The following is a 26969-nucleotide window of genomic DNA, read 5'->3' as shown; positions in this document are numbered from 1 at the left end:
TAGCTTGATCAGGGAATAAGAAAATGGCTTGCAAATAACATGGCTTTTGTATCATCAGTGTAAAGAAGCCAATGAATTTGGAAAGTAACAGTTCTGAACAGCAAGGTACTCGAAACAATAGAATGTAAAAAATATCTTATTATCAATATGATTATTAAATCAATTCACTTTCTTCACAGTTCGTTCGCCTACAGCGAAGCAGCTTAATGTTTTTACCTAATAGACTGATTGATACTACATTTTTCGTTGCATATTCACTGTTTTATCTCACTCATATTTGGTTAGCATTAGAGTTACCTTAAAATCAATGCTTACACGTTTACTTCGAATTTACACGAAATTTCTGTTAACAGTAAGTCGAGGAAGAATTAATTAGAAAATAGATACAATTACATTACATTTAAATCCACGTTCCACTAAATTACTTTTAAAGGAATTATTAACAGAATTTGTAAAAGCAGTTTGAAGTTTGAATAATATATACATATATAGAATATACGTTTGTGTCAGGAATCCTTCAGGGCATTAATGATGTGATACAAAAGCAAAAGTGCATTAAACCCAAGAAGAAATGTGACAATGATTGTATTAAAAAAAAAACGTACAGAAAAAAACAAAGTCGAATATAACGAAGGTGTATAGAAATCATGTATCAAGTAAAACGTACAGAGTCTTTTATAATGGAGAAATCAGAAAGTGTTTTGTTCATTTTGTAATCCGTGGCTCTTTGCGAGACATATGCAGTTAAAGTTTCAAAGCTTGTCTCTTAACGCAGATTTTCTGTTAATGGTATGTAACACATTAAAGAAATCTATTATATATTTTACATGAAAAATTAAATGCCAAAATGAGGAAAACATTTTTTGATCTTAATTATTATAAATAACTGGTAAGTTTTACCTGTTACATAATTTCGAAACTCCTTATATACCGGATCATTTATTATACGAGAACGCAACATGGCATCACAATGATTTCAATGAACTTAAAAACGTATGAGCTTGTTACAAGTTATGCGTAAAGTTACTGTAAAGATAATACACTGTGTATATACAATTACGAATAATAGAAGACACTCGCGTAACATACAAGAAAATATGAATACAATCAAACTATGTACAACGTTAATAAAGTTTCTCTTAACCTTAGATTAGACGAATCATTTATACCGTACGACTGTTTCAACAGAAATGTGTTCTCCTTTATCACCCACATTCGTTCATGCTCACGCAGTATGGATTTTCACGTCGAAAGAAATTCAAAGTTCATCATCGCACTTATACCCTTTCACGTATGCATTATCGGCGCAACAATATGCTTCGTTAAAAATTTTGTAACTAAGATTGATTCTTTTTTGCGTTTTTCCATTGTTTGCCACTGATATTAACGGAGTGCATCTATATTAATCACAATTTCATCGGCTGTTATATTCCGGTGACTTCGATATTGAAAGCTACGTTACGTATGTATATTTGGTGCATGTCCTGAAAATTGACAACTGTTTATCATATTTATATGTAATAGCAAACTTCTATCTACGTTTTGACACTAATCATGGGCTGTTGTTTTGCCTTTATCCACGGTGTTTAAGTATTGGTAACTATTTTAATAAACTGTGTATGCTTTATAGACCGACACTAATTATCAACTGGTTAGGCCTTTCCAACGTGAATAATAAATCCGTACGACCGTTATTATCGTACGTGAAACGCGTTAACATGCAGATGACAGAATTTTTTAAATTCTCGCAAGCCCGATTATCATAGTTCTGCCGTCGACGAATGTTGTATACAAGACATTTATTACTAAAAAACCAGAGACCGGAGAAATATTAATTAATAGGCAGATATTCATTCATCCTATAATATGAGGCACACAGACAGCCATTATCATTACAGCACTGTCATTTCTCTTAGAAGATTTAAAACTTGATGCACTCTATTCAGTTCTGATAAATTTAACGAAGGGGAGTAAATTCTTTTTCCTCATTGACAATAAATCAATTCTGATCAGATTCTTTCACTCTAACGGAATGTATCGTGAAAGAAAGTAAGATTCTCACTTTTATCATCGACAGCTATAAATGTAGCGTTGCGGTATTAAAAGATATCAAAGATCTTCATAATCGCGATAAAATATAATAGAAGACGATGCTTAAAACTTCAATTCAATTTTTTCGATACGATCTTGGTTTTTTTCATACTTAATTTACCTACACTTCTAGGTAACCATTCGACTTAAAGCTGAAAGCTTGGATACCTATTAACAAGTTCCCAACAAAAAGTGTTCTCTATATAATCATATACAATAGTATATGTAACAGTTACGCTCAGTCGTGCCATGTGCTCGGAAAAGCGCGTCGACCGGGCGCTAATCTGAAGCCACAATGGCTCTACATTAATTAACGTAATTGGTGTTTCTTCCTTGCACAGTCAACAGTTAACTGTTGACGTTCAAAAAGTTCTTCTACCTACAATAAAGCTATATAATGGACGTTTATATATATATCTAAATAAGTTAAAAAAAGAAGGACATCTACTATTTTTTACAATTCGCCGATTAAAAGCAAATAAATAAATAGTTCTCATATGGATATACATATAGAATAGTTAAAGTTAGGGTTCTTTGCCCTTTGTGCTATGTTAAGCATCATTACAGCTGCATCTTTTTAAGTAAATATTGCGTAGGTCCATAGCAAATATGATTTTCCATACTACCTTATGGCAAAAGGAAAAAATCTACAAAAATGCATTTGAGACATCATTGGATCTATCTATAATAATTCATTTAGAGTCTCCCTAACCTCACAATTTTCGACGTTTCGATTCAATCGACATCCGTACCATACGATTATATTAAATAAACCGAATACATCAAGTCTCAATTTAATCTAAATGTGTGCTCTTAGCTCTTGTTTTCCTTCTCCAATTATGGACTGAATATTAAAACCCCCATAAAGTAAACTACAACCTCACAGAGGCTGTTGAAACGGGATAGATCTATATAGCTAACCCTTTCACCGCCTTCGGAGTGTTGTATAATTTATAATTTTCGTATGGTTTTTCAATTAAGTATTTAACTAATTACTATAAATATAAACATTCTAATTCATTGGTTCAGCCTTTCGATTTCGAGACGCAGGCAGTGAAAGGGTTAGATATATTCTAGTTCTGCGACTGAGCTTTTTTACCACCGCGTGGTTTAATGCTCTCTGAAATCTGCCACATTGCCTCTTCACAGAGGAAATCGCTGAAATTGTTGAAGAATGTTATAATACGTTCGTGTTTTTTGAACGAGTATGTCCTGTAACAAATAATTCCCAAATATACGAATTGTTACTATTTCAACAATTTAAAATCTTTGGTTCAATGAATTCAGAGTGAAACATTTACTAGTTAGTTCCGTTGGATTTGAATCGCTTTTCAGAAATAAAATAATGTAAATATTTGAAGAAATGATAATTAATTAGGAGGAATTATTAAGGAGAGTTAGTTCAGCTGTACACAAGTAATGTATGCATACATATTTCTATGTATCATGTTAATTACTTGAGAAACATGCATACGAAAATCTACAGGCGAGTTTCTAAATACAGAAGAAGAATGCTTACCCTTTTTTGAACCTTTTCATATTCTCGACGATATTGAACTGCTGCCATCTTTTTGAAAAGTTTATAGTTCCGTCTGGCAATAAATCACTGTTTCCAATATGTACGAATGTAAGATCTTGTAACACGAGACCACTGAAAAGAAATATTACATTTCTTTTAATGACCTTCTAAGAATGTTATATTTAAGTTAAAATAAAAATGATTCGTACATGTACGGAATACACGGCGGTTGCGTTTCAGCCAGAGCTTGTCTGTAGGCTCTAAAACTGCTAGAACTATCGATAAGAGCACAATATTCCTTTAAACCTTCAGTAATATGCTTCTGCCACTCGAGCCTTCTAATAGGCGCGCTATCCAGTGCAGAAAGCAATGCTAAATAGCTATTAAAGTTATTTATCTTTCTAAGGTGCTTCATTATTTTAATAAATTTAACCACGTATTTCTCTCTATCCTTCGCTTCATTTTCTAACCGATGCTCCAATATCCTCGATCTGGCCCAGTACGACATTTTGTTGAAGTGTTCTGTGAACCTGGTCAGATTCGGACTTCGTTCCTCATTCTGTTCCTGGGCCCAAATCAACACTTCTGGTATTTCGATTTTCATAAATAGATCCGCGTCCAACAGCGTCATTTGTTCAGCGATTTGCTCGCTCTTAAAATCGAGAAGAGAAGCTTGCTTCGTTGTCACGCTCAGCGACGAAAGTATTGGTTGCGTTGCTTGTAACTGTTTCGCTTGATGCTTTTCCAATATTTTAACTCTTAGAGCCTTCGCCATGGTCAAATCACCGCTACATACTAATTGTTGTACGAATTCCATTAAGGTTTGTAGGAGAGTATCATCGAGATCCGACATACTAAAAGAGGGCAACATTTTTATTAAGAATCACTTGAAATGTGACTAATATCAAGTTGACTTACGTCAAATCACTGACAACTCGAACTAATAACGAAAACGCCTCTCGCGCTGCTCTTTGCTTAATCACGTCAGCGGAGCAGGAAAACCGTTGATGTCGTCTGTGTAATTTCTGAATCAATTCGAGTGGCTGCATGAAAGTTCTATATGTTGTTAAGAACGCTTCTTGGTACAGAAAGTCTGTAAAAAGAGCATATGTTTACAAATATTAGTTTCAATTTGACAATCGACACATAGTGACACAGTCGCTGCAACTTTTTGAGAGTAATGTGTCTTGGACTACTATTAACTCATACTATATAACTTTCAAGTAAATCTGAGAGAATAGTACACTGACCTGACTCTTTTTCATCTAGGAAGCATGAAAAGTGTAATGAATCGCATTCATTAATAAACATGTATTAACGATAGAATTTTTGAAACGATGATTGGATACTTACCATGCTTATTAGCTTTGGTTGCATGAATCAATAGTGCATCTGGATGGCCTCCCCGTATATCTGGTCCTTCTTCATCAGGCTTTTTGAAGACTAAATATTTGCCGATGTCCAATTCATCCAGAATGCTGTCATCTTGATCAACATCTCTCAATTCTAGAGTGTTCTCATCAACTGATATTGATGACAGAGCATTACTCGCAGGCCTTGAAGGTGGTAATATTGTATCTAAGGTAACATTATTCTGAAAGACAAAATATTTACAGCCAGTTAGTAAGCAGATCATACAAATTTAAGAAATATGTTAAAAACTTATATGATTTTTACCAATTTCACTGGAGTCGAAGGTGTGAGGTCCTTCTTCTCGTGAATACAAATTGATTCTTCCGATTTCACGGGTGTTGAAGTTACCACTGGATCTATTGTATTTATACTTTGCATGCTGATGGTCGGTTTTGGTGAAATAGGTGGGGGTGTTGCGTTTGATTTAATAGAACGGGATCTCTTTGGTGGCAATGCTGGTGGGAGACTAGAATTATTTGTTACTTCGGCTACCGGCGGCGTCATAGTTATGGAGGTACTGAAAGAAAAACGAAAGATATTATTCCGTTTTTCGTAATAATACGAGTACAGTATCGCAACAGGTGTACGCGTATACATTTAACCACATACTTTGATCTGTCGTGTAACGTAGTCATGGTATGCGCCATGAAAGAACATGATTGCGTTGTGGTAAGTGCCATTTCGTGTTGTTGCCATTCCGCTTGCATCGAATTATAAGCTGCCACTGAATGGCGAGTCCCAAGACCAGAGATGAAGTCATTGTTGTTATGGGAACAGTTCCCAAACATCTCCATGTATGCCATGACTGAAATAGATACAATCAGGATTATATAACTCCATAATGCATTAAATTAATCATAGCGTAATAACATAAAGATAAATAAAACTGTGATTCCATGATATATAATATATATAAGAGATACAAGCATGATTCATGTTACAAAAAGTATTAAAGCGCAGGTGAATGAAATACGGAGAAACACTGATGCACAAGCATATATTCTGATATATTCTTGTAAAAATCTGAGCACGTGATATTTGCAAGTAACTTACTCGATTGAGAGTGAAATCGTTTAAATAACATTTTTGTATAGATGGTGAGTTACGTTTGCCAGGATCGAGCACTTTTTTAATTACACTATCACAGTAGTACAGTCAGGTGTGATTTCAATTGTAATAATATTATGTTTAAGAATCGTTCTGTTTCGTTGATTCCTCGCACATAATCGTGAGGATGGAAACTGAACTCTCCGGAGCCGTTTCAGTTGAAGAAGCATACGTGTTAACTGACTATTAGCCGGAAAAGGTCAAGTTAATTAGTGAAACAATGTCGACGCCCACGTAAGTAGTTTAAGATTAGTTTCTATTGTTAATGAATTTTAGAACTCGCAGCAAAATGTTTACGAAAAAAGTATAAAGATGTGCAATAATGTGCATTAAACACGAATGATTAAATAATTTGTATAAGACTTGTAAGTGTACTTATAAGGCATTTCACGTGAAACGCAATATGAAACATGTGTTTCTAAACTTTCGTGTTAATACAATATTAATATTACTGTCCGTTTTTAATGTCACATTAATTAATATTTAAGCAACGAGAAAGCTAAAGATACGAATAAAATATCCAAGCTGAGTATTAAATGAAATTATGTATTAAATCATTTTCATAAAATGTGAGATTAAACGGAAGAAGATTAAACATGCCGCAAAAAAGCTAGGAGCTTAAAATCGTGTATTAATGCGTGAAACGAAGGATTCCAACTTAGCGTGAAAGTGTTTGCTGTGGGATAGCTGATTTGTGTGGGCAGGATCCCACTTACCAGAATATGCCACTGATTGGAACACTGGGGGATACAAAATATTTCATCAGTTTGAACCTACTACCAGGTAGAGATTTGTTTGGAACATCTACTCTAAAATATAATCTAGGCAATTTCTAGAACAAATTTTATCCGCTAACTCTTTAGTACGTTTTCAACCGAATTGATTTTCACTATAGGCCATTATTATTTCTACAATCTATATAGGACAGTAATAAAGCACGGATAACGTGGATTCAAATACTAGTGAATTATTGCTTTATTACTGTCTTCATTATTGTTCATGGTTCAACTTACTGTGCCTCTTTTTAAGTGGAAGCGGCGGGGGTTTACTGGCGTCCGGACTGTCGCCGTTACTGGTATGTAAACTACAGGTTGATAAATGCTCGTTCTCAGGTACATTGTCGTACTGCGATGGTTGACGCTCTTTTCTACGTTTGGAACGTTTCTCCGGCAAAGCCGGCGGCGCGCCGTTTGTGTCTGATGCAGAAATCGATTCTATTTCCTATATAATATAAGAAATCTATATAAATATGAAATGAATGATTCACTTCTGCAAATATTTCCACATGGATGCGAATCAAAGAGAATGTGCATACATATAACGTATTAATCACTCAAAAAATAATGTATAAAAATAATAAATGAAAAATAAGCCAAACCAAAGTATTAATAAATGAAAGCTTGATATACAAATGTACTTCTAGCTACAAATAACGTTTTCCAAAACTCACTATAAAATACTAGTTTGCAGATTTTGTGATATTACTTTGTATGACCATGTATTTATGTTTTGGGTCAAAAGAAAATACAAACACAAACATGCAACACCCACATTTACCAGTTTTTCCAACATGGTAGGATCCCCGCTTCCAGATATATTTGTTGTGCTAATAGTACTTTTGGAACTAGTCATTGTCTTCTGGGTGAATATGGACCCGTTACTGTCAGAAGACATCTTGGTCTGGGAAAACGATTGCTGTTGCGAATTGAACTGGGAATTATAACTGATGCTACTCTGCTGGGACGAACGTTTGGATGTGACGCTGGATGCGGTGTAACTTTGAGATGAACTTCGTTGTGAGTGCATGGATACGAAACCGGACTCTTGCGTTTGAGTTGACAACCGTTCCATTTTGCCCTCTATACCTGAAACACAATTACCTTACCTTACCTCGCATAACGTGTTTACAAAATATGTTCGGAATATTCGATTAGGAACCATTAAATATGAAATTCAGAAATTGTAGAAAAAAAGTTATTTTTCTTACGAAAAAATGTTTTCACGGTTTCCCAGTTCCAACCAGTGGACATGATGAATTTTTCGTTTTTACGAAATTTTGTATTTTTCTGGTAGCTTTCGAAAAAGAACTCTAACCGATTGCACCGACTTCGGTGAAGATCTATACGATACTGTTTATACACGCAGTCGGAAGGTCTGACGCCTACGCTACCTGCTCCACCTCGCTATTTGAGGAGTTCTTGCGTAATTTTAGCTCTTACATTTTTCTTTACATTTCTAAATGTGCAACGTCACACGTTCCCGTTAGCTGGCATTGATATCGAATGAAAATGAATTTTACAACCACGTACCGGTAAATGGATTAAGCATTTCTTGGGGAGTTTGTTGACCCAACAACATGGTACTTGGTATACTTGTCTCAGAACCGTCCCAGCAACTACAGTTTGAAGTACCATTAACTTGCATGCCTGTAAAAATGACAAAATATAAATGAGTATTAGTTTAATTAAATTATAATTAATAGTATAATTTTTTAATAATATTACACCACATAATTTTTAGATTTTTCATCATAATTATTTTAACGAGGATTATCTGCGTTATAAAGACTGAAAGTAGTGTAGTCTGTACTCTAAGACGTTCCCAGTAAGACTAGACTGATGATTAAGTCAAACTCGGTTCAGAATTATTTTGCTGACTAAGCAGTGTGTGCACAGTGTTCTCCTGGACACACATGGAAGTATACCTGTAGAATTCGTTTGTGACCATCTTGGGATGATTTAGTTCTACTCATTAGAGAACGTTCAGGGATATTGTAAACCGAGCAATATTAATAGGAAGCACATTCTACAAACGAAATTGTATAAAATGTATGAAAAATTGATTTCCTTCCTTACTTACTCACTTAATTTTCAAATAGCAGCATTCTGATTTTGTTACATAAATTGAATTACTTAATAATTTTATACAGAAACTATAACCTACTCAACACTGATTGGCTTTCTAGTTTCTGTATGTATTTATCATTTAGAATAATTGTTACTTGTACATCATAAGTAAGAAAAGAATTATTCTTATAAAATCAACCTGCACGGTAGACATGTTCACTAATGAAATACTTTATAACGTTTCATAATCTATTCAACACAAAATCAATCACCTTGAATAGTAGCCATCAGGCTGAGATCCATACTGTCGTTCAGAGACTCGTCGTTTGGTCCCATGATCGCCCTAATTTCATCCTCGTCGCGGGAATGATTCAGAGCTGAATCCAAACTTCCAGCGGACGCGCTTAAAAGTGACGACGAATCCTCTGGAGACCGACTTCGGAGGGAGACCCTATCAAGACTAGATGCTAAAAGACCTTCGGATTCGTCCAACAGTTGCTGAGCCCGCGTTCTTCGCTTTGGGGGCAATGGTGGCGGTGTCCCGGAAGAACTATTTTCCTCCGACAGACAGACGTTAGTTCTGAAATATCGACATCGATTTTGATCTTTTGTCAAGAATTTGAATGCTACATCTCTACAATAACAGGTGCTCGTTATCAGTGTGGGGCATTAGATAATTTTTGTTTACTACTGTACTATAGTAGTTCACTACTAACTACTAAATTAGCGAACACGTCGTTACACATACTGTGTAGCGAGTAGCCAGACAGTCACGTTAGTTAAATACATTCAGCTGCATTCGTGCTCAACGAGGTTTTTATCTTCATTTGGTTATTTTCATTTATTTCTACGTATTAGCGGTTTATTAGGTTAAAACTAGAACAGTCTTTTGTTTCAATCTTTCCTGAACCCCTTGCCTTACAACATCGAGTTAGACTCGTGGTGACAATATCAAAATGGATTCGACAAACAGAAATATTATTCATTTTCTTTGAGTCAAAGTGAAATACTACTTTGCTGATATTAATATTTAACTTTTAGAGCAAATGTACAATTGCGATAAGTACACGACTTCCTTTTGTTTCTGGGGAATTATTGATGATTAAGTAATTCTGGAGACTGCAAACATCAAGAAAATCATAGGGCAAGGGGTTAAGGCTTGGTTCCTTGTATTTCATGCATGTTCATGCAGAAACGACTGTACGACCGTGCGACGATTAATTTAATTGTCCATCATCATGAGTGAACATTAATCAATTAACTTATTAATTCGCAACGAGAACTACCTAACAAGCATGTTAATTCGCAAACAGCGGAGACTCGCTACTTGGATCGAAGTTTGCCCCACACTGTTACGTCACTACGAGAAGCTTAGGGAACTACCTCTCGGGGAGCGGTGGTTTTGGGGGCGGACTAGAATCCCTTAAAATCGACTCGGAACTATGCGAACTACGGACCAGACTAGTAGTCGCAGCGGTCTGCTCTAAAATCTGCCGTTCCCTCGGGGTTAGCGGAATATCGGGTAAGGAATTTCTTTGTGGCGTCAATTCCGACCCATAACCCGACGTTCTGAAACGATTCCAATGTTTGTCAAATTTTCATTGGCACATGACGACACAAAAAAATGTCAACAAAAAAAACTGGCGTTGTCCGTCTCTAGGACGTTCAAGGGTCGGAGGCCTTTGGAGAAACCGGCGTATACCTGTTACTGGTGGTGACGGCCGCGGGTTTCTGTCTGTTCGTGATTTTTTCGTTCGCAAGGCCAACCAAATTTTTCACGGCATCTTCGACTAATCCTATGATGTGCGTCACGTTCTCAGTGTCCAACGCTGATGACTGATCGCCGTGCAGCAGCACATCGTCGCAGAGCTTTAACAGTTGCGCTAGCGCCTGATACACTTGGTTTGTCGCTGAACCCAGAGTGGAGCTATAACGAGAACAGAATGTTAATAGGATACTCTAACAGTAAACACACTTTACACCGTTAATTTTAAGTACCTATTAATTAAGTTCTAGTGATAATTTAGAGGTTGAAGAATTATTTCGTCAAACGTCGATCCCGAATAATACTTCTACAATATTAGTCATAAGGAAGTACAGATCTGCCAATTGTTGGGTTAATTATTAACAAGTGATTTTTCGTCTTTTATCACAAATAAAAGTAATAAGTACACTTCATCGCTTTATTTAATTAAATTTCGTCTACTATCCTTAATTCTTGATTTGACGAACCTGGGATACTCGAGACCCGGACTTTAAGCCTACATTAAAACACACGCTAAAACTTTCAATGATATGATAACACGAGATTTCAGAGATGAATATGATTCAGAACTGATCCAACTCCGCCTTCCACGAGTTCATCTTCCGAGGATTAATTCACCCCTGACTGTTCTATAATCCCACTTTCATCTTAAACGAATAACTAACTCAAATGTTCTTCACTCAACAATCAGTCGTCAGAAACTTCCGCGTGGCAACTCAGTGGAGCGCATCCAACCGAGTTGCTAGACGCAGCAGAGACCACGAAGCAGCACAATAATGTCAAGACGCGTCTCACGGTGTCCCGTTTCGTCGAACGGAACGACAGATGTTCCCGCAGGGGACTATGGTCCGTTCAACGAGAGACGAGTCAGCAAAAATAACCAAAACATTTGCGTGCTAAGCCCAGCTACTGGCTGGCAACTGTCTGTCCCTGTCCCACTTAAATGGACATCATCTCCCTTTGTTTTTAGCAGAACAGGGGTGGCCAGTTCTTCGATAATATGAGCCACATATAATATTTTTCATACATTTTTGAATTTTCAAAAGCCACAGAAATAGGGGAAGGCCGCCGAATTTTGACATCGCCTAGGTTGGATCACTATTGTAACTTGCCACGTGTTGCTTATATACTAAGTTAATGCAGTCACCAATATCATATTCATATGTATTGTCTATCATACGGTAGAAATTGGTTAGACACGATAAGTTACATTAGTGGTTCAATCTTTCGATTATCGTCAGGCTTGTTCTACACGATTATTGTCCAGACGTTATCCCCACCACTAGAGGGGGAAGGCCGTTGAACCTGTCAAGCGCATACTTTGATGCCCCTCCGCTTTTGTTTACATCTGCAAAAAACGAATTTACGAGGGTCTGACGCATTTCCCCCTATATGATTATTGTCCCGGCGCGAACCCGAGTTTGGGACGATAATCGAGAGGAGTTTGTAGTACGTAAATCCGGAGCCCCCCTATAATATAACTAGTTTAGGAAAAATGGCAAGAAAACCCAATATTGTCTTGGGAGTGGTACAGAGTATCTTTGGTAGCTGCAGTTTACCCACTATTGGTTTGTCGTTACCGACTTGACTCGCGTTAGATGAGGTTATAGTTTACCTGTTCTCGTAGAGTAGATAGGACTTGAGCACGGTGTGTATCGTGGTGACGGTGTCGAGTACGATGGTGCCATTACCCGGCAGCATCTCGAGCTTCTTCTTCGACACGACGTCCCTGAAGTGGAGCAGTGCCAGCTGCACCTGTCGCACGTGGATGTGCAGATCACGCAGGGGATTCTTCTCGAGGGTGGCCGTCGTGGTCTCGGTGCAGCCTGGCGCGCTTTTGTCACGGGGCGTCCGTGGGGAGGAGGGGGAGGCGGCACGCGTCGCGGCACCGCTGCCCCCGCCACCACCGCCACCGCTGCCGGGAGAACGCATCTGCGAGAGCTTCTCCAGGAAGTCCTCCTTGAAGGAGCGCGCACGACGCGCAAGTTTACCGCCGCGCGCCTTCCCGCCGGGCCGCTCCTCGACTTCTGGAATAAGCGACGTCGGTCGTCTCATTAGTTAAAGGGAAATGTGTCGGATCACCGTGTTAGGATGGAAACATCAAATTTGTAATTGTATTAATGCTTGGCTGGAAAAAAGTAACCCCAAAAATTAGGGGATTTTCCGCCCGTTTTTGGTCGCACGATTGTTGAACTGTATTCTCTGCCAAATGATACCTTATGATGAGACATCAATCACAAGTAAAGTAAGAGGGGACTTTACGCTCGTATTTGGTCCCATAATTTCGGAACTGAATTTTATGACAAATGATACCTTATGATGAGACATCAATCACAACAAAGAGTGACTCCAGAAATGAGATTTTGCGCTCGTTTTTAGTCCCATAGTTTTGAAACTGTATTTTCTGCCAAATGATACCTTATGGATGAGGCATCAATCACGACAAAGAGTGACCCCAGAAATGAGGAGATTTTGCGCTCGTTTTTAGTACCACAATTTTTTAACTGTATTTTCTGCCAAATGATACCTTATGGATGAGGCATCAATCACAACAAAAAGTGACTCCAGAAATGAGCAGATTTTGCGCTTGCTTTTGGTCCCACGATTTCGGAACTGAATTTTGTGACAAATGATATGATGAATTTTTCAAGTTGAGTCGGCAATTAGTTTCTGAGATATGGGAGGTGAAAGAAGTAGAAATTCATTAATGCGCCTGTCAATAGTCAATACGTTTCGATGTACGGATTTTTATTTCAGTCCGATAATTTAAAAAATGCTTACAACGAATTTGAACTTTCATCATTCACAATGGCCGATTCAGACACAGACAAGTCAAAATCAGACTTTCTCTTTTAAAGCCCCATTATTTTGTGAATTTTTTTTGGTACCTACATTATTTATTCTAAGTCGATCGATAACCACATTTGTGGAGAATATTGTTTCTTTCGACTTAGCAATTTTGTTTTGCAAAAATCTTCATACCCATCTAAGAATTGAGTATCTTTTACGTATCTGTATATCTGCGTTTATTCGCATCTTTCAGCATCTATTCTGTTTTAGCATTTATTTAGCATCTATCGCAAAATGCTAAAAATACGTGTCTCTAAATATCACCACATTTCCAATTCAAATGCTTACTGTACACGGAATCGACCAAAAAGAAACTACACAAAGGTTTTGCTGTATTTCTGGTGTACAACATTTCGTTACAAGAGTAGTGTTACCCCCCACGAGCTTTCGTGGATTTATTTCACTCACAGGCCGAGCCAGCTAATCGTAACTTAAGACACGATTTCGGATACGGGTTCGCTGCACCGGGTGCAATAAACGGTGCAACGGTCTCGGTTGCAACCGATAACGGGAAGAAATACGAACTTCCCTTGGTCATTGTTCCGAACGAGTTTACTTCCGAGGAACACGCCAATCGCACACGTGCTGCACACATCGACTGGCGCCGATGCACTTTCCTTTCTTGTTTTTTTTTTCTCCCCCTTTATTACGTTCGGTTAATATCGGACGCACGTTTAAAATTAAAAGTCCAATGGTCGCACCGGTGGCGCGGGAAGTGCGATAAGTACTGCGCTCGTAACTTCTCCTTTATCATTATATCCAGCCGGTAAACCGTAAGTTCGAGCGTTTTCTTCCGGTTTATTTGTGTTCAGTGTAGCGAACGCGTGACAGTTAAATAGCGTTTTCTTGATGATACTTTTGCTGAATTTATGTACTTATTTTCTTGCTTCGGACGAACCTCTGATTTGACAAATTGTAAGCCGGTATAATGTTTTAGTTTAACGCGTTCGCTGACATGGCGTCGACAGTGTATCGACGGATGACTTTGTCGTGTCAATGGGTTGCGACATCAGAGTTGAACATTGAATATAATTAAAATAACGAATGTTGAATAATTGAACGCGGAGACCGGCGTGTGTGGATGAGAATACAAATCGATGAAGTATGACCCATTCTTCATAATGTTTTGGTGGCGGCGAACGTGTTAATAAATAAAGATATTAACACGAACGTGTTACTTAAAAAATCTTGCGAATTCTTGTAACTACTTTGGACACTAAAGCTAAAGTATTTGGGACCGCTTGCAATACCTGTTTCTTGTGAGGGATCATTGTAAAAAATACAAGTTCTAATAACGAAACGTTGTTATCGGGCTGCTGATGTTTATGCATTTATCATCTACACGATTGTTCAAAACTCTAAAACAGTAAAGTTAAACTTTCAATAAAGTTTACCGAGATTTTTCTTCCCTGTTGAATCTTGTAGGAGCTTTAATGTGGCTATTAAATTTCTATTTGACTCCAATCTTCGTAAAGTATTCCACATAAATCAGTGTTTTTGCATAAACATCTGCACTTTAGTTATTATAAACGAGTATTTCGCTAAATTCGCTAAATTATTATTTTATAAATTATCACCAGAAAATAATTAAACTGAAGACACTACAAGATCCCCTCATATGCAACAGTTTAGTGTATTGCACATCATTTACACGAATCGTTCATCAACGCGTATAAAATCAATTTCACCAACCAACGATGCAAATTATATAGAATGTCCATGTGTCGGTGTTCAGATCCCGTTCAATATTAAGTGTAAATAAATTTTACATCTGGTTGGAATTGATTGCTCGTGAACAAAAGCTAAAAAGCATTCGTCAAAATTCGATACTGCGCACATTTCAAGCATGGTCGCCCGAAAAACGGTATTTAACGACTACGAACGCGAGATCGATACGGTGATATCTGTTATAAATGCCGGGAACGGCCGATTAATGAGGCTTTTCTGGTAACGTCGAAACCGAAAAATACGTCGACGTGTAATGGTCACGCGCCATACGAATAACCAGCATCCATTTAATTCACCGGCCCCCGTCAGGCCATTGCGAATTTCGGGCCGTGGCGCCGCGAAAAATCGGATAATAAAATCGGGGCGGAAAACTGATCCTTTCGTCGGTCGAACGAAACAGACGAGCGCTGGGTACGGCAAACAATGCGAGTAAATATTGATACTAAAAACTGCCGCTGGTCCGATGGTTTTAATAATTTCGGGGATTCGGCGGGCGCATTTGTCGGCGGGGCTTGAAAGGATGTTTTTTTCTCGATTTTTTGTTCAGTGCCGAACTTGCGGGACGATTCTTCGACAAACATTGAACAGTAACAGTCGAGACTTCGATACTTTCAGAGAGATTAAAAATGAAAATAAAAGTCACGCTTTTTGGACATTCGGATTTTTTTTTCGGATTATAGATCATAGATAATTTTGGATAATAGATTATTCGGAAAGTTCGTGCCATTTAACCCTTTCGTTCCCAATGTAGCCATATAGGTAGGTATTTTTAATTATAAAAAAAATTGGACTACATATTATGTATTTTTTCATATCTGTGACGATATAATAGATAGCGCATGACACAAATTTTAATATGCATTTAAAAGTTTGTTGGTACAATATGACATTACTGTCCTTTGTTTCTTTCATTTGTTGGATTTCAGGAGGCGAGCATTATTAAAAATACAATAAAAACTTAGAAAACTCTGATTTGTGTCAAATATTTCAAGAGGGTTTACACATTATGTACATTTTTATGTGAAACCTTTATAGTGAACATTTTTCAAGTTCAGAACATCTATCGAACGAGAGTTTATCATACATTCCCAATTAATAATGGCACGGTGAGTTGATGTTATCGAACATTTCGTGTAAAGCCTGATCCTTTGTCGAGGGCCCATACACTGGAGTCTCGACAGCAGCCGGGGTCCGGCATTGAAATATTTTTCGCTTCTCCCCGTGTCTCGTGTGCTTCGACGTTGAAATATCCTCTCCTCCACCTATGTGAGTTTCATAATGCTTGAATCGCAACGTTGGCAAACGATGTTAAACGCCGGCGAATCGTGCCTGGTTTCCATGCCATTTTTCCTCTGGCACACACACACGTCGATTACAATAATGGATTTACGATCGGTGTAATCTGGATGTATGAATTTTCATCGGGTTCGCGGGAATCGACGATGTTCGAGCGAAACTGACTGAGCGGGGAATTCGATACTATTTTTTTTCCTGCTTTGAATCGAAACCGATACGATTGTGTATGATTCTTTCGGGATTCCGTGTGTACACAATCGAATTGGAATCTGCTTGTAGGCTTTCCTTTGTTGCGGAAAATACGGTACGGCTGGAAATATTGAAAAGAAAAGAGAATTTGGCTATTGTTAGGTAGAGATGGAAATATTTATTATTTTATAATGATTGAAATATTTACAATTTTTGTTGTAAGCAAGATTGGTATGGTCAAGGATTTAGCTACGAATGTACTAACAAGTGAAAAATGTCTTACACATTATAGATCTATAAGTATTTAGTCTTACACGTGTAATTTGTAATCACAAGAAACTAGTTCATAAATGAATTTGTAATTTGTCTTACACAGTACACAGATCTACTAATTGTATTAAAAAGTGACATTTGCAGTGAAATGTTGATCGAATTTTATTTTTTCGATTTTACAGAAAAGTTAATGGTATTGTCCAAACTGACGTTATCCATTTATTCGTGGAATCTTAATCGCCTTTTTAATGATTTTTATGATATCAAAAATTAGTAAATGGTTATAACTTAAAGTTAATTCGTTATTTTAGTTTGTATTCTAATAAACATAACTTCCATGTTGCGATGATATATTGCCATTGCAGAGCCAGTGGAATGCAAATGGTTACTAAAACGTTCCAATTATAAAATGATCAAATTTCAATATTCAGTGCGTTTAGCAAACCGTTGGTGAAATACGTTCAACAATAACAAATCCACCATAAATAGAACAATAATTCCAATGTGATTCCAAACTTTCGGTCACCAGTGTACAGTACATATAAGGAACCCCTTCTAAAGCCTCCGTCGAACCACTTCCAAACTCCCCCTCTCACCTACAACCCCCTGATCGCAAGGCCTCCCCCCGCCCTCCTTCTCGCAGACTGTACGATAATACAAACCTGATGTCTGTTAATTAACAGTCGTCAGGCCTCCACTCAGTCGCCAATTAATAATTTCGTCCTCGAATCATTAACAAGCTATTCCAACGTAAACACACGGAAGGGTGGAACCAGTGATCTTCGGCGGTTGCATCCCCACGATATGGGGATGCGAGGCGGGGCGAGCAACCGGTGCCTGTGTACGCACGCCAGTAAATCAAGTTCTATTCACGAATTCCGATTGAAACCTCAATCAGACGTGATTTGCACTAAAGGCACGGCTCGGCTGGCCGACAGAGATAATAGAAAACGCGTAGTACAAGGGCGAAGGAGATGGAGAGAGACGGTTCAGAGAGAGGCGCGGCGGATGTAAATTGCTGTGATTGACTGGATTCACGGAACACACTCGGTTCCCACAGGGGTCGTGCACGGGAGTTCGTGGATGCAACCTCGCCACCATAGCACACGGTTGTTTGCAAACCGACCGGTGAAGGGTACCGGAAGACTCTTTCTGACCGGATAAACTGTCCGAGGGTAGGTCGATTTAAATTTTACTCGGCGACGCGTGGTGTTCCGCTGGCGCTCCGAACAGAGACGGAACATACATCGTTTGTTCCATGGTTTCCTAACCGTTTTTTGGCGCACCACCTCACTTCAAAGTTTTCTTTCTTTTTTTTTTTTTTTCAAAATTTCCAGGTGTATTTGTGCGTGTAATCATTTGAAAATTAAGGAAATAAAGTAACTAGGACGCTGCTCCAGATCTTTTTAATTTCTGGTGCCATGTGTGCAGCCTTATTTCTTTAACTCTCTAGTATCATGGGACCATATTGGAGGCGTGAAGTCCGTAGTGAGTTCACGGGACTCCTGAACTTTTAGCTTATTTAAACAGGTAACCCCCGTGTAACATCTGAACTTTCAGGTTATTTGTACAAGTACCCCCCGTATAACACCTCAACTTTTAGGCCATATATACAAACAAGTTTCGCATAACGCCTGAACTTTGGGGTCATTTATACAGGTAACCACTGTAAAAAACGGTGGCTGATTGGAGTTTTCGGTTAATATCTCGTTAACAAAGCCTCGGTAAACACTTTTGCTAAAGAAAAAGTTATTTCAAATCATCCTATGAACCCCCCATTTCAGGGAGTCGAAACTATTTTGGGACACTGAATACTATAATCTTAAACCGTGAAATACAGTAATGCCTCAATGAGTGCGACGAACTCGGGTTCGCTTCGGAGCATTCGTGGCAAGGCGGAAAGTTTTTCAGCCCCTCAAATTTGTTTTTTACACGAAGCTGAGTCTCTGCTTAGCTTTTGTTTACTCTGTTTTGATTGGTTCCAGAGGGGGACCCCCCGTATTGGGAATAACGTCGTTGTTCGTATCGTATTCGTCGAGGAATCCTTGTAACGTTAAAATAATTTTAGCCACAAAAAATGAGTTTTCAGTCCACTGCGCGAGTGTCACTCGTCATCGCGAGCTATCACCAGTCGGGCCCGGGCGGAGTTCGTCTTTTCATCGTTATCGTGACGGGCGCAGCTCGGCCGCGAATGCACAGGCTGCGATAACTTTCCGCGTGTGTCCCTTTAATCGCGACGCGACCAGCCATTCATCACCGTGAAAGCTTCTCGCAGGTGGCTGGTGTACCAAGAGCGTACAATCGCGCCGTCTAAATAGATGGAGAGAGCTTCTGTACGCCACGAGGGCACGGTGAATGCGTCTCTGGTGCCCCTCCTCCCCAGGTCCACTATAAAGGCACCAGTCGATCGTAATCATCGCGTCGAATCGAAGCGGAATGCACCTATTCGGGGGATTCTAATCGCAGGTTTCGGCCGGATCGAATCTGACGCACAAGTTGGTCGGACGGAGCATACAGGGTGTCCCAAAATAATTACAGGTCCTTGAAAGGGACGATTCCTGGGGTGATTTGAAACAACTTTTTCCTTAGCGAAAAAGTTCCCCGAGGATTTGTTAACGAGATATTAACGAAAAACCCCGACCAATCAAAGCTAAAATTTTAACTTAAATACGACCCTGTGACACACCGACAGGCTCGTTATTTAATATTCATTAATAAAGTTTCTTGTTCACATGTAGCCTTTAGTCCTTTTTTCACGTCACTTGTTACAACTCTGAGGAAAGCAATTGTTACAAAAATCATAAAGCAAGGGGTTGATGTGATTTCTGTTAGGTTGTTGTATACATAATACGTGTCGTCTTTTAACTGTAGAGTTTTAACCATTGTAATTGAAAAAGAAGATTTTTAATCGAACTTGAATCTACACACTCTTGCCAACAAGTTACATGCTTTTTCTTCTCATGTTTCACAATTTTAAGATGGTAGGAATAGAACATTTATTATCCAACAACCCAATATTTAACTTGAAACTTGATAGAATATAGTAATCAAATTTTTCTATGATTATAATAAACAAATTTCTATGAAAATAATGTTTAAAGATCGATATTCATACAAATATCCACGTGTAACAATGTGATACCACGGTGTGAAGAATTTTCTTTATTCCAGAATAAATTTTTTCTACAGGTTTTTCCCAACGGTGGTGCTTCGTGCGTGTTATCATAAAATACAAAACGAAATCTGTTTCACACACACTCATCGTTGATTCCGCGCCGCCCGCTGAGGGCTTTTCGCGAAACGAGCCATTAAACCGTCTAACGAACCGCCGGTGTGCAATCAACTAATCCGATGAATCCTCGCGGGCACGTGCATTTTTCCAAATTCGACACGTGTTTAACAGGAAATTCCAAATTGTTGTTGATGAAAGATAGAAAGATTCCCGACGCATGAAACGATTCATTGTTAATCCTTTATAACAGGGTTTGACAAGTTCTCCGATAACGAGAGTTACATATAATATCTTTCATATATTTTTGAATGTTCAAGAGCCACAGAACTAAAATATTCTAATAGTGGTACATATTATAACTGCTACTATAGATTATTAACGTAAAAGTTTAGGGAAAATGGCAATGAAGCCCAATATTGTCTGGGTTGTTCTATAACTTTCAAGTCTGTATTTCTGAAGTTTTATTTCATTTTTTTACTACCAGATGATGCAGTATTTTATTGTTGCACCATTTCTTCATAATCAAAGAGTTTAATATACTAAAATAAAAAAGAATAAAACAAAAAAGTAAAGTATTTAAAAAGTGTGATTGGATTCTTAGTTCATATACGAAGATGAATGTGTGCTAGTTTCACATTATATAATCTTTTTAAGACACGATAATAGTTAATTATTTGTGACGCAAAAAAAAGTTTGGATATAGTTGCTTAAATGGAACTTTTACACCCTTTATTTGTTTGTACCCTCTAAATGATTAAAAATTTGTCCAAAAAAATATGAAGAGTACAATAAATCCTCGATGAGTTTCGAAGGCTTCTTGGCACTGACAAGGTAAAGTCCCCAGGTGTAACGCTGACTTTTTGAAGTCACTTGAGGAGCCATCGAACATTCATGGAGGATCTACTGCAATTGCTTTCTCAGTATTCTTATACATATATTTTTTACCTACTTTTACTATTCTCATATTTCTTCCTTTACTATTCCTTTACTACCCCATTTATTACTGCATCCTAATTTATAAGTGTAATAAAATCACGCTGTTAACACTTATTTATAGCTGCCATCGTGCAGTAACTTTCACGGGTCAGTAATCCATTGCGTAAGTCGCCGGAAGTTCGCGTTTGTCTGGCATTGATTCGCGGCCAAAGAGACGTCCGACTGATTATGCAAATTCCGTAGATTTCCATAAAACAATTAAGCCCGAGTTTCCGTTGTTTACCACGGTCAGTAAACGTAGCCCCCCTCCGTCAACTCGTTCGCCTGTGGCCCTTGTAGTACAGGTGTAAACGGCCCGAAACGCGAGTAGCGGGTCCATTATCGTTTGCGGGGGTATCATTCGCCGAGGTAATTGTTAACTAATGCCAGCACAGCTCATTACCAGTTCCGATTGTATTCACCTGTTGGCGAAATTTTCCGGTTTTGAATCGAAAGGGAGAAAGTACTTGTGCTTAATACCGATATAATTGAAGAAGTCGGTAAATTACAATCGCTATGATTGCTGTGTGTGTAATCGCGCTATATATTGTAAGGAATTTTTCTGGAATTCACCAGATCATTGTAATAGCGGCGAGTATTTCATGTGTAACTCTTTTCATGGTATTACAGCGAATATTTCATGTGTAGCTCTTTTCATAGTATTACAAGATCTGGAGAATTCTCGAACCTTCGATTATGATATTATATAAAAACTCGGACAAACAACCGAGCGAGCATTCTGCGATTATCTGTGTCGAAGAACGAATCTGTGAAACAAATATATATCTTTGTGCAAAAAGTCTGTACCAAACTTTATTTCTGCTGCCCTTCTTATTACAATATGTTTGTGGTAATAATTGCAGTAACATTGTTTTCATTTTTTTTACTAAGTATTCATATGTAATATTAAAGTGACCGATTGTTTGTATACCGTTTTCTGAATTTTTTTTTAACAGATACATTTTAAGAATATCACGAACGGATAAAGACGTATGTATGTATGAAGATATGTATACGAAAACCCGATGTGGTTTGTGTACCGATCCGAATAATCTTTCCACGAAAGATTAAATATTTGTCACAGCTGGCAAATCCAAGAAAATCACTCGTGTACACTTACTTTATCATTTTTTCGCGAAGCATACGTTTTCCAGGATGAAATTCACATAGCAATGAATGTCAGGGCCGCGTATTCACCGATACCAGGGACTGGTTAAGCGATTTGACATACCAGAACACCAGGGGACACGCCCACACACACACACGCGCGGGAGAGGTTTCGGTCGAGTGAGGCTAATAATTGCCTTAGCCCGCTGGAAATTCATTATCCGCGAGTTCGTTAACGACTATCCCGACCTGAACTAATGGATTTCAGATTACTGATGGGGACCGGAGTACGATCGCGATCATCTCGCGGTCGGGAGCCGGCAAGAAACTATACAGCCTCCGTTGAACTTTATTAAACTGAAACAATGCGAGCCCGACAACAATACGTATACGGTGGCGGGAAAGGCAGATAGTTCATTGAAAATCGTTACAAAGACCGAAAGATTCACGATCTATGGTCCCGTGATACCAATGTGACGTCGTTTTGCGAATACATAATTTTATGTAGATACACTTAAGCTGTGTCTGTACTACCAAGCTCTATCACTGTGCTAAACCTTATTACAAAATCAGCGCTACACCTGTGAACCTCTCCTTGTCAGTGTCGAGGAGTCATCGAACACTAATCGAGGATTTACTGTATATAGCAAAATCGTGTTACATAACAAATTGTTATAGAACTTTGTTATACAACATGTTTTATCAACTTATTACAATATTGTTAATAATGGCGTCACATTTGATGAATAACATATAACTTGCTACATAACGTGAAAAATATTACGTGAGATCATATTGTCTGAATATTGAATTTCTGATACACGATCTCTTTACTGAATTCGCTCTGGCATTAGACTTCAACACCTGCATCCGATTCTTCCAAAGTTCACGTTATCCCGATAAATCTCCCTGTATAGATTCCCGTCGAAATACAAAACAACGTCCGACTGATTAATAGACTGTTCCCGCGCGGACTAGGATCATCCCCGTTTTCCCGTGGATCCCGCGAATACCCGGAAAATCCGTATTTCGGTATTAGGCACGATCCGCCATGAAATCGCAGTCGGTGTCTATAGATCCGATAACCGCAGACCGCGATAACCATGGACGTCCCCGTGTCCCACACGTGTTCTCCCGTGCACACGGGACAAGCACGGAGATGTACAGGGTGTTGATAAAAACGTGGGACAATTTCATCATGGTCGAATCTACTCGCCAAACTAGGATGAAAATCAATAATGACGAAATTGCGTTCAAGGCTTCGTTTCCGAGTTATTAATTGTTGAAACATGCCTGGCGTAATGGATTGTATAAATCTAGTGATGGGAATGATACTACACATATTGATCATACTCAAACAATTCAATTTGCAGGGTGTCTCAAAAAGATGGGACAATCTGCAACATGCATATTCCTCGTGGAAATACAAATGGAAAAGTCCTTTACCGTTTTGTAATCTGATGCTCCATTTTCGAGATATTAGCAGTTAAATAATCTCCAATCAGCTGAGCGGTGGGCGACACGTACGCGCAGACACCGCTCAGCTGATTCGAGTTTATTTAACTGCTAATATCTCGAAAATGGAGCTTCGGCTTACAAAACGGTAAAGGACTTTTCGATTTGTTTTTGCATGCGGATTATCCATGTTACGGATTATCCAGTGTTTTTGGGACACCCTGTATAAATGATCAGTGGGAAGTATCGAAGGGCCTCGAAATCTTGAACAGTTGGCATTAACTTTCAATACTGATGCCTCCTGAGGCGGTACCGATCAGCTATAGTAATTCCATAGCAATCAAATAAGCATTGGTACCATAAGCAATAGAATCAGTATCTTTCAAGTACTTGACAGATTCCTATTTAGTTGACATAGTAGTGGTCTCGAAATGTCAATATTTTCGTGGAGTATCAAATATGCATTGATACTCTTATAGAAGCATTCAACAGGTATTTATACTTTCGTGTAAGTACCGAAGGGGTATTGATTCTTTTTCATACCCACGTTTTTGACACTACTCAAAATTAAGGATCAGTTGATAGCATCAATGTAGTATCAGTCCCAACACTAGTTGTCGATGACCTAGTGAAACTAATGAATGAAATAAAATGGAGCGCATGAAAGTGACTCGTGAAACAGTTGAAGAAAGCGTCTCTCAAGTAGTATAACCCGTCAGCCGTATTTTACGCATACTTCGTCCGTATTTTCAACAATTAATAACTCCAAAACGAAGCCACGCATGCAATTTCGTCATTCTTGATTTTCGTCTTCGTTTGGCATGTAGAATCCATCCTGTATTCGATATTTTTATTAACACCCTATATATCTGACCACGATGTTCCTCTCCAGCAAACAACACTTTTTCCCTCTTGTTTTCTTTTCTTTTTTCTTTTTATACCTCCGCGAGGTATAAATTCTCTTAGACATCATCTGCCGCATTTTGTTCATAGTCACGTTATACCTCACCGCATGAAATGCACACACAGACACACCGCTCGAGGTATCGAGTTTCCCAAGTGTATATCGTGGTACGATTTTGCAGGCTCGTACCTTGATTAGAAGGGTGGTATGCGACGGGGGAATCGATATCGTGCGGGGTACGATGCCACCGATATCGATATCGTTCCGGGAAATTATTGCGGTGACTGTGATTGAGTGTAAAGATCCAAGTAGAACTTCTAACCGTTAATTTGAATTTTTCGTTCATATATCACCTGACGGAGTATTTTGGAAGCTCTGCAAGCGTTTGAGTACTTTCAATCGACAGTAAATGGCACCTTATTTTCGAAACGATAACGAAAAACAATATTCAGTTTGTTATTAAAAGTGTTACTACCCGGATGCTACCCGGATTTCGAAGATTTATAGATATATAGTAAGCACATACAGCGACTTAAGCATTCCATGAAATACTTTCAACAGAAATATATACCCACATTATCTTTATTTTTATCATTTTTCACTGATAAATTTTTCGTAATTTCGAAATAAATTCGCTGTTGCTACGCAACTTGATCAAACAAATGTGATAGATTCCCGTGAACAAATCTATCAGTCATTGTGTGACTATATATCACACGATAAAATAAGAATTTCGACTGAATTTAATACACTTTGTTTTATTTTTTGTTCGATAAAGTTTTTATTGGAGAGTAGAAAGAAAAATTTTCATTTTTGCCTTTGTAATGTGTATTAGTCTATAAAGATCTGAGTTCTAATAAAAAATATGCACTCTAATTATTAATATACGTAGATATTTTTATTTCTACTATTATATAATTTTATTACAATCACATATAATTGATGACTGAAATAGAAATTAATGCAAAGAAGATACAAGGAAAAAGCGATTTGCAATTGTACGTTCACAATATTTCTATACAATAAAATAAATAACACTATTAATAAAACTTCAAACTTCTTACAACAAAAATTTGAAAACTTCTACAAAAACTGTAAACTTCTTACGAGCTACATTACAAACTCATGTAACAATAAATGTCGTGTAATTTTTCTGAAAAGTCCAAAGTAATTACGTTGTACAGGACTGAAAACAATCGTAGCCAGAGCCGAGAGTAAGAAATTCTCTAGTCATCCTTCCATTAAACTTCACTAACGTTTTTTTTTTTCTGTTAAACGGATTAGTTTAATAGGATGGTTAACTTCGGGGCAAACCGTTTAGAAACACATTGCGTTTCTCATGGAGCGCAACGAACGCAACGGAGGAGGGCCAGGAAGTTGCAGCGAAGTCTCGGATACGTAGCCCGAAACAATTAGAGGATCGTGTTTCTGAGCAGTTCGGGCGAATTAACCGAGTGATTACAACGGGAACATGATCAAGCCGCTGTTACGAGTGTAGCAACGCAAACTGCAATTTATACTCCTACGCAGAATTCAATGCGATCGAAAAAAAAATATTACCGTTTCATATGAAATTCAACAAAAAAGACGTAATTTCCGACATAATGTCCCTGCATACTTTCGATACCTGGCCGATCAGTCGACCACGGGATGAACTATCTAGAGTACACAGGACAGGAGTAGTGATAACGCCGGGTGTAGCGTGTTTGCCAAATGCGTTTTCGGGGAGTTGCATCACGTGTAAAAGCCGCTGGGCGTCGGGGCGACGATCAAGCACACCGGACAGGTAGAGTGTCGCCGGGTGTATAATCTACTACGTGCCCCCGGCAAATAATCCGTTAATTTTCCAGGACACGCGTGTCCCGGAGGCACGGTAGTCCGGTTTGCACAGCGCATTCCGTGACACGAGCCACCCCGAAAATAACCGCGAGGTTGTTGCCTCCGCCCCATAATACGGGGAGACTATGCCACTAGAGGTGTACAGAATAGTCGAGACTGTTCGAGCGGCTGGAGATTTTAGCCGGGTACTATTTGGTTTCGTCGCATTCAGCAGAATTTAGTATAATTTAGGGGAATTTAGGATTTGGTAGAATTTAGTAAACTTTGGTGGAATTCGGTGGAATTTAATAAATTTCAGTGAAATTTGGTAGCATTTAGTAGAATTTGGTAGCATTTAGTAGAATTCGGTAGAATTTAGTAGAGTTCAGTAGAGCTCAATA

The 26969-nt window shown here is 38.4% G+C and overlaps 1 protein-coding gene across 5 annotated transcripts in view; it reads right to left on the bottom strand.

Moving 5' to 3' along the window:
- Nucleotides 1-2880: 2880 nt before the first annotated feature.
- LOC107190128 (guanine nucleotide-releasing factor 2) overlaps nt 2881-26969 on the bottom strand; it is an 82413-nt gene continuing 58324 nt past the window's right edge. Inside the window, exons 2-17 of one of the 5 annotated variants that reach the window (XM_015578873.1) lie at nt 12357-12768; nt 10679-10903; nt 10360-10545; nt 9249-9556; nt 8440-8556; nt 7688-7995; nt 7144-7351; nt 6847-6870; nt 5633-5828; nt 5288-5540; nt 4964-5204; nt 4861-4875; nt 4529-4703; nt 3820-4464; nt 3611-3742; nt 2881-3303 (exon numbers count right to left, since the gene is read on the bottom strand). In XM_015578873.1, the coding sequence (XP_015434359.1) occupies nt 3165-3303; nt 3611-3742; nt 3820-4464; nt 4529-4703; nt 4861-4875; nt 4964-5204; nt 5288-5540; nt 5633-5828; nt 6847-6870; nt 7144-7351; nt 7688-7995; nt 8440-8556; nt 9249-9556; nt 10360-10545; nt 10679-10903; nt 12357-12768 (3584 nt within the window). In that variant the 3' untranslated portion in view covers nt 2881-3164. Of the gene's footprint in view, nt 3304-3610; nt 3743-3819; nt 4465-4528; nt 4704-4860; nt 4876-4963; nt 5205-5287; nt 5541-5632; nt 5829-6846; nt 6871-7143; nt 7352-7687; nt 7996-8439; nt 8557-9248; nt 9557-10359; nt 10546-10678; nt 10904-12356; nt 12769-26969 lie in introns of those variants that run through there. The other 4 variants (XM_015578874.1, XM_015578875.1, XM_015578877.1 and 1 more) reach the window with 4 other exon arrangements.

This window comes from Dufourea novaeangliae, unplaced genomic scaffold (genome assembly GCF_001272555.1).
Source record: "Dufourea novaeangliae isolate 0120121106 unplaced genomic scaffold, ASM127255v1 scaffold172, whole genome shotgun sequence".
Classification (NCBI taxonomy): domain Eukaryota; kingdom Metazoa; phylum Arthropoda; class Insecta; order Hymenoptera; family Halictidae; genus Dufourea; species Dufourea novaeangliae.
This window is presented reverse-complemented; position numbering and strand designations above follow the sequence as displayed.